Below are 9,388 nucleotides of genomic sequence, written 5' to 3' on the forward strand. Positions count from 1 at the left end.
TTAAAATTTAACCTTTACATAAAATAACATGTGACATGTCATGTCAGGGTAGGTGTAATATATATTTTGTTAAATTTAAATCTTTTTAAATTTTCCCGCGTCGTTTTTAAATTTCTATATATATATATATATTTCAAGTCATAAGGTTATTGTATAATTTATTTTAAATGACAGTTTGTAATATATAAAAATTATTTGTGGGTGCTATTTAGAGTAGAAAAAAAAATTATATAGGAAAGGTCACAATCGAGATTCGTTTAAGATTTTATGTTACTACTTTCAATTAAAAGTGAAGATTAAATGGATGATATTAGACTAGAGGCAGATATTAGTTCAGAAAATGGAAATGTTAATAGGCAAGGTAATCGTCGCAGAAATGAAAGAGGTTTAGGCGAAATGAAATTAATAATCGACAAAGTACTAGATATGCTGCTCGGCAAGCAGCAAATAATTGGAACCCAAATGTGGAGAGTGTGGCTAGGTAAGCTAAAAATAATCGTTGAAGAAATGAAAGAGATAAGCTTAGGCGAGATGAAATTAATAATCGACAAAATGCTAGAATTGCTGCTAGATACGAAAGAATGCATTGTATAGCAAGAAGTAATACTATTCCAGATTATAATTTTTTAGGAGAAATGAATTATATTTGTCAGCATTGTGGTGCTAAGAAATTTGATGAAACACATTTTTTATGTTGCCATAATGGAAAGGTAGTTTTTTCGAACCTTCACTATTTCCACAAGATTTACAAGATCTAACTATTAAAGGAAATTATGCAGATGGAAATGCCAATTTAAATTTTTTTAAATATCTCAGAAATTATGTCTGTCTTTCTTTTGCTTCATTTAAAGCTAATGTAGTTCAACCCATGAACCATGGGCCGCCAAGTTTTAGAATATGTAGGTAATCTTAGGCCGAATCAAGATGTTCCGCAGATATATTGTCAGCGATACATCAATGATCCAATTGCAGCAGTAAGTTTTAGAATGCGACAACGTGGTAATGATCTTTGCTTAAAGATTTAATGTTTTGATTGCAAAATATTATTAGTGAAGAGAACCCAATTGTTCCTGCATTTAAAAACATAGCTGAAGTTGAAGATAAAGAAATTCGCCGAGCAGCTATAGAAGGTCGTTCAGTGTCAGTTGTAATAGTGTCTTTACTTGAAGGGCAAAATAGACGTTGCTATAATCTCCCTTCACATGGTGATGTTGCAGTTGTATTTATTGGCGAAGATGGTGCTCCACCTTCTTCCAGAAAAGTTGTTATTTACCCAAGATGTCATCCTCTTAAAACTATATCAAATATGTTTGCCACCTTAGATCCTATGGTTTATTCTCTATTTTCTCTATGTGTTGTAGTTTGCCGTCAATAATGTAGGAGGTCCTAGAGCTTTATTAAATTTAATTTGTTTAAATATATCAGTTTTAATAAAAAAATGTTTGTTCCAGGTTTTTTGCTTTTCTGTTTTCAGAATTTAAAAAACTAAGCAACTTCTCGATGAATATAAGTCTAGTTGAGAACAGTACAAAAAATATTTCATCAACTTGTTGCTCTCACGTTTAGGGCAGGGGGTGGCACAAAATCTGGGGCTTTTTTGTTTCCAGCCACCAATCATCGCAATTTTTTGCAAAGCATAATTATTGACATAAGTATAAACATATAAATGTTTGGCGTTTGCTCCATGTCTGGAAGTTAGCTATCTCAAAGACCAAAAAAAGCTGGTTCCGGCTCTGTATATATATATATATATATATATATATATATATATATATATATATATATATATATATATATATATATATATATATATATACAGTGGTGGCGTTAGGGTAGGGCCTGGTTGGGTAATGGCTCAGGGCGCCGAATATAAAGGGGCGAAACTAATTGGTTATTTTAATCTTTGCCTTTTTTTTGAATGGGGTTAAATTGAGCTAGGGGCGCCGCACAGTGACCCAGATTAACCTAAAAATGGCAAAAAGTCCGAAAAAAAAAGTGGAAGTTTTATAATTTTTAGACTTAAAATGTTAAAGTAAACTACTTTTTGGTCTAAAATCAACTTTAAATAATTTCACAGATATTATTATTGTGTAATTTTAAAGGGATATATGTATAAAAAGTTAAATTTATCATCATAAAATTATGAAAACTTAAGGTATGGTTATCTTGTAAGCAACCTTATTTCCCACCTCCATACAAAACTTTATTATTATTTTTGTTAAAGGAATGAGTGCATAGATATTTAAAATTTATTTACTTTTTTTTTTTAGATTTAAAAAACAAGTTTTTTTTAATTTCTCTTTTAAAAATTAAAATTTTAGTACACAAGTTTAAACATAAGTGCCAGCCAAAAAAAAGTTCCACGTTGTTCCACGTTCAATTTTAGTGAAACAAAACCACTAAACTATAGCCAAGTAAAATCTGCAATATTTGCTGCAACCTCCTGCTCCTTAAGGAGATATTTTAAATAGATTCATGCATAGTTTTGTCAAATGCAACACCCGCCCCTCCCCTTCCGGATTAAAAACAGTTTCCGGACGCGTGTGTAATTATATACAATCTAGTATTTACCTTTTATTTTGAAAATTAAAGAAGTCTAATCATAATATTATTTGGAAAGAAAAAATTAAGCTTTAAAAGTGAAATGAAAAGGTTGGATTTATTTTTAAAAATTCGCGAATCTGAAATAAATAACGAAGCACTTCCTGAAATACTTATTGAATTTATCAAAAAATCCGAAATAATTCCTAAAGATAAACTTGGTGAACTAAATAGAATTGTACAGATTTTTATTTCGAAAGTGAAAAATAAGCTTAAAAAATATTGTAGAAACTATGAAAAGTTTTTAAAGTACAAAAATAATTGCCTTGGAAAAAATCTCATTGATTATAGTGTGTCTTTTCATCCAAAACCTGGAAGACCAATTAAGGAATGGGGAGATCTTTGTGAAAGAAGTAAAAGAGCAAAGATTGCAGATTTAGCTAATGAACACCATGTAGCTCTATCTCTTGCTGCATCAAAGAGTACTAAATCAGCAGAAGAAAACGATTCAGCTTATATTTTGAAAAAAACTTCTAAATGTGTTGATGTAGCTCAGATGAGAAGAAGTATTGATTCCTTGACTCCAACAACTATGAAGCTAGAGGAGGCTCTTGCTCTGAAAACGCAAACTGACTTAAGTGATTTACAATACCAAATGTTGAGAAATTCAGCTCTTTCTCACAATGTAAAAATATATCCGACTGACTGACACAAAGTCAACTCAGTCTTGTAATGTGTGTGGTTGTACTCCCAAAGAGATGAATGATATAGATTTAGTTAAAAAAAAGCCTGTTAATAAGAAAACCCTTAAATTAGGTATTTCAAATTTGCACTGTTGGATAAGATCTTTTGAATTTATCTTACATTTAGGTTATGAAATGGAAATCCAGAAGTTTCAAGCCAGAACTGAAAAAGAGAAGCTAACTGTAAATTTAAAGAAGAATTTTATTAAATCAAAGTTCAGAGAAAAGTTGAGTCTCATTGTTGACCAGCCCAAAGTAGGCTTTGGTAATAGCAATGATGGAAATACTTCAAGAAGAGCATTTGAGAACTCTGCGATTTTCTCTGAAATAACAGGGGTTGATATCGAAGTTATAAGAAAAATGTACATTGTCCTTATTACAATATCCTCTGGGTACCATATTGATAGTAATCAATTTGAAGTTTATTGTAATGATACAGCTAAAGTTATAGTTAATAAATATGGTTGGTATATATTGCCACCCAGTGTTCGCAAAATTCTGATACATGGTTGCTCCATTTCAAAGCAATTTGATTTGCCAATTGCCCAATACTCAGAGAAAGCTCAGGAAAGTCTAAACAAGTAAATCCGAAATGTAAGGTTGCATCACACGACAAAAATATCAGGAATTAACACGATGAAAGATCAGATGCACTACCTTTTGATTAGATCGGATCCAAAAATCTCAAGCATTTCATTTGTAAAACACAGGAGTTATCAAGGAAGAACTTTGCCTCCAGAAGTAGTGAACTTATTAGTAAAGTAAATTCTAAAAAGATTTTAATATTCTGACTTGTTTATTTTTGTATTATAGATTGCGTTAAAGACTCATAACGCACTTTGTTAAGCGTCTGCGCGCATTTAGCAAATTCGCGCGCGTTAAACGCGTGTGCAAGTCTCTAACGCGTGCGCGAGCGTTTGTGTAATAATAAAATAATGTTATATTTTGGGTCAAAGAAGCTAAGTTTTTTACTAAAAATATTATTTACAAGTTTTAAAGTCCTCTAACGCGTGTTTTGACGCGTACATGTGCATCATACGGGTAATTAGTGCATATAAAAAAAAATTTAAGTTGCTAATTTGAACTCCTTGACCCCAAAAACCCCTATTTTAATGCATAGTATAAGCTAAATGTAGATGTTGTTAGGTAATTTAGTTTAGTTAGATTTAGTTAGATAGTTAGGTAATTTTTGCCGCTTTTAACTTAATCTGGGTCACTGTGCGCCGTAGAAATCTCGCCCAGGGCGCTGCTAGTGCTAAAACCGGCACTGTATATATATATATATATATATATATATATATATATATATATATATATATATATATATATATATATTATATATATATATATATATTAGGGAGTTTTGTCACGTGACATTTTATCGCGGAAAAAAATCGTTAATATATTTTTAAAAAACTTCGTCCAAAAAATGCCAGAAATGATTTTATGTAGGTGTTGAAGAATAAAAACCCACCTATGAAAATAAATAGTATATACGTACATGTAGATGTTATTTTTTTTAGAAAAGGTTGTACTACAATAATTTGTTTGGGGACGACGTTTTGGTTTAGAATTGATAAAGTTATTTAGTTTTAAATCTTTCAGTTTTGTTAAAATACAAGTAAGTTAAAATAATTCTTTCGTCCCCACGTAAAAACAAATTCTACAACTATTTATTTATTAATTGAATAAGTTTTTTTTTTTTTTTTGTAGTCTTATAGGGTGGGTTTTTTGTTTTCTAAGTAAAGATTATTATAATTTCCCCCGTCTTTAGATATTTTTGGTAAATTTGCCGTTTCTTCTTTTACTTGACTAAAGATTTTTGCACACGTTGAATTCAATATTTTATATAGCTGGGATTTTATTATAAATTTTTACTAAAGGTATTCTAAAGTGAGTTTGTTTTGTGTTGTTAATGTGGTTTTTGCTAACCATTTGGTAATTGAATCACAGCAGTTTATCAGTAAGTCTTACTTGTAACTTACAATTTTCTTTTTATACAATTTACTTAGTTTTTAAGTTTATATATAAATATATATATATATATATATATATATATATATATATATATATATATATATATATATATATATATAATAAGTAAAAGACTTAAAATAATATATTTATATGTTTATATATTTTTTCGAATTGATGACTGGAAAATCTTTATTTATTTAGATAAAATGATAAATGAAAGTATTTATGATTGGTATTTGGCTTTAAAAGATACATCTTATGATGCAATATATTGTAGATATTGTGTGGATTTTAAAGTTGAACTGTTCTGCTGCAAGAAAGCTTTAGCCAAAAAGATAAATAGATTAGTTGACACCATCAGAAAATTAAAGAAACAACGAAAAAATAAAAAATTAGCATTGTTATTAGGTAAAGCCTTTTTTCCACCTGTGGCAAATTTTTCTGATAATACAGTGAATGCATCCGAAATTCTTAAAGAAACAATGCTGATAAGCGAAAACAAAATGCTTAAAAAAGAAAATAAAATTTTAAAAAGGAAAATGGAATCTATGATGGATTTACAAATGAATTATTTTACACATCTAAAAGATTTTGAAGATATGTCAAACAATCTAAAAATACTTATTTCAAAAAACTCTCTAATAGAAGCTGAATTAAACTTTATTAAAAAGTGTTATTGTGAAAAAGAAGAAAAGTTTAATAATATCGAAAACAAATTAGAGCTATTAAAGTCAAAAAAAGAATCATTTAATGTTAGAAATTTGAATAAAAAAATAAAATATTGTGATACTCAGCTGGAAATAAAAAAGAATAAAATAAATTCGTTAAAAAATGAAGAAAAAAAAATAATATTGCAATTAAAAAATAAAATAACAGATATTAATTCAGTTCTTGAAAACTCAGACATAAACATTTCTGAATTAAAAAACGAAAAAATAAAGCTGCAAAAAAAAGTGAGTAATTTAAAAGTTATTTTGCAAAATAAAACCAACTATATTAATGACAACAATATGAAAGATGTTATAAGTTTAGAAAAGGAAGTTGTTTCGTTATATAGTAAGACAAACATTTTAAAAGAGGAGAATCTAGAACTTCAAAAATTGGTTTCTTTTCTGGATGATGACGAAGTAATAACATTTGAAGATGGCAGATACAGTGATGACATTCGAAAAACAATAATGAAACTTCTTTCAATGAACGTGAGTATGAATAGTGTCAACGAAGTCATAAAAGCAGTTTTAAACAAACTAGCCAAAAAGAACATATCTAGACTGCCATCAGCCGCTGTAAAATGTAACACATCGCTCAATAAGTCCGTAGGATAGCTAATAAAACAACAACATTTTGACATAATTTGATTTTATTCATCAACATAGTCTTTTTTTAAGGCGATGCAGTCATTCCAACGCTTCTCTAACTTTTCGATACCATGTTTGTAGAACGATTTATCTTTTCCTTCAAAATATGCTTCAATTTCGGCAATGACCTCCTTATTCGATCCAAATCTCTTTCCCTGGAGCATCCTTTTGAGATCTGAGAACAGCCAATAATCGCTGGGGGCCAAATCAGGCGAGTATGGTGGATGGGGCAACAATTCGAAGTGTAATTCATTCATTTTTACCATTGTTTTCATTGACTTGTGACACGGTGCATTGTCTTGATGAAAGAGAATTTCTTTCTTCTTCATGAGCGGTCGCTTTTCGTCAATTACAGCCTTCAATCGTTCCAATAATGCCATGTAATATTCGCTGTTGATCGTTTTACCTTTCTCAAGATAATCAATGAACAATATACCATGGCTATCCCAAAATATGGAGGCCATAACCTTGCCAGCAGAAGTTTGAGCCTTTGGGCGCTTTGGGCGGCTTTCACCCGCTGGTGTCCACTCAGCCGACTGTCGATTTGACTCAGGAGTGAAATGGTGGATCCATGTTTCATCCATTGTGACGTAGCGACGCAAAAAATCCTTTTTATCTCGGTGAAATAGTGCTAGACATGCTTCAGAATCATCGATTCGTTGTTGTTTTTGGTCCGGTGTTAGCAAAGGCAGCACCCATTTCGAACAAAGCTTTCTCATACCCAAATGTTCGTGTAATATTGTAAACACACTGCCTTCTGATATCTTTATGGCCTCGGCAATCTCCTTCAATTTCAATTTGCGGTCGGATAAGACAATTTTATGGATTTTTTTGATGTTTTCCTCAGTAACTGCCGAATTTGGGCGACCGGAGCGTTCAGCATCATCGGTGTTTGTACGACCACGTTTAAAGTCAGCAAACCACTTTTCAACCATTTGCCTCGATGGAGAGGAGTCCGAATAACACTTATCAAGCCATTGTTTGGTCTGCACCATGTTTTTTCCCATCAAAAAGCAATGCTTAATGAGCACACGAAATTCTGATTTTTCCATTTTTTTCAATTCACAAAAGTTGATTCAATCGTTCACACACTAACTTGGTAAATAATGGTCCGATTGTTATGAAACTTTGACAGATATCGTTTGAAGGTTGGTACTTTCTAAAAACAATACGGATTCGGTATTTGTGTTGCCATCTATATGTCATCCTACGGACTTATTGAGCGATGTGTTAGGTTAATGCAGGAAGCTTCAATTTTAGGTCAATTTCAAGTTGCGGAAGCAATGCTTGAAAATAATTTGATAAATAAAAACTCTAACATAGGCAATTGTTTGCATGGTGATGGTACTCAGAAATACCATAAGCATTATCAAAACTTTCAAATTACTACAACTAGTGGGAAAACTTTATCTTTTGGTCTGTCAGAAGTGGTTGGCAAAGATGCAGCAACTGTTTTACAAAACTTTACTAATATAGTAGATGACATTTGTGACGTTGTTAGCAACTCAGCTACTGAAAAAGAAATTAATTTTGCTAAACTAATAACATCAATAAAATCAACAATGTCTGATCTTTCTTCGGTTAATCCTCTTTTTAACTCACAGTTAAAAAATTAAGGGAAAAACTTTTGCCTATTGCAATTAGTAACTGGGATTTTCTTTCCTCAAACGTCAAAGACAATATGAAGGACATGAGTAATTTTTTCTTTAAACTTCATTTGCTTGCTAATTTTGCTTCTGAAACTGATAAAGTTTTAAATTCTTTTGAAAAAATTCTCCTTCAAAATGATTTTGAAACTGTTTTTGCTTTTAGTGGTAAAGAATGTGGTGCTGTACGGTTAGTTCGTACTACATGTAAGGCATTTCATTCAAGGGGTAGTGAGGAAGCTGGTGTTGCATCATGGTTTAATTCTTTTCTTTCCTCTCGTAACGATAAATCTTATTTTGTTCCATTTATTGGAAATCGATTTAATATTTTGTATTACAATGCAGCTGCCCTATACTATCATAAGGATTCTATAACAGAATTTCTTAATGCTTGGCCTAACCCTAATAATTTATTAAAAGCAATTAAGGAAGATATCACAAATCTTGTATTCATTGCTGAAGTCCGTGCATTAGGTATTATTGACAAACTACTTACTGGTCCAATGTGGAGAATTATTGAATCACTTGATAGTATATTATTTTTTAAACCCCTACCTACTTCGCTTGAAAGTTAGACTTTCATCTCTTTGTATCGATGCATCTTCTTTATTGTTTGCTAATGGAAAAATTTTTGAGGATACCAATCTTATTCATCAAGATGTGGTTTACACCAAGCTGTTTGAATGCACTCAAAATGATGAGTTTGATTCTTTAACTGTTCAATCACTTGAAATTATTTTCCATTCAATTCTTGTTATTTTGGAACGTCAGTGTGCTAATCAATTACCAGGTGGTAAATATTGGAATCCATCTAATTCTGTTTCTGAAGCTGCTTCTAATGTCCCTGTCACTAATAAAGCATCAGAAAGCGACTTTGCCATTTTGGATTTAATGGTTCGCACAAAACCCAATGCAAATGTTTAAACTATTCAGGCTTTGACAATGTATGCATGAACGGAATAGCCAAGGCAAATTATGTATAAAATTGTTTGTTAACAATACACAATACATGTGGTCTCAGAACCAAACATTAGAATGGCTTAATAGTAAATCAGATGAAGAAAGAAAACAATTGCTTGAATATTCAAGAACTAAAGTAACATTAATGAAAAGCAAATATGAT

The 9,388-nt window shown here is 30.9% G+C and overlaps 1 protein-coding gene across 1 annotated transcript; it reads left to right on the top strand.

Moving 5' to 3' along the window:
• Positions 1-5,141: 5,141 nt before the first annotated feature.
• Positions 5,142-6,669, top strand: LOC136078326 (repetitive organellar protein-like). The gene is made up of 2 exons (XM_065793927.1): positions 5,142-5,247; positions 5,463-6,669. The coding sequence occupies exon 2, from the start codon at positions 5,468-5,470 to the stop codon at positions 6,584-6,586; it is 1,119 nt and encodes a 372-aa protein (XP_065649999.1). The 5' UTR covers positions 5,142-5,247; positions 5,463-5,467; the 3' UTR covers positions 6,587-6,669.
• Positions 6,670-9,388: the final 2,719 nt, after the last annotated feature.

This window comes from Hydra vulgaris, chromosome 03 (assembly GCF_038396675.1).
Source record: "Hydra vulgaris chromosome 03, alternate assembly HydraT2T_AEP".
NCBI classification, from domain to species: Eukaryota; Metazoa; Cnidaria; class Hydrozoa; order Anthoathecata; family Hydridae; genus Hydra; species Hydra vulgaris.

Excerpts from the sequence above, each read along its gene's own strand:
- LOC136078326 (XM_065793927.1), top strand. The coding sequence starts at position 5,468 with ATGATAAATGAAAGTATTTATGATTGGTATTTGGCTTTAAAAGATACA.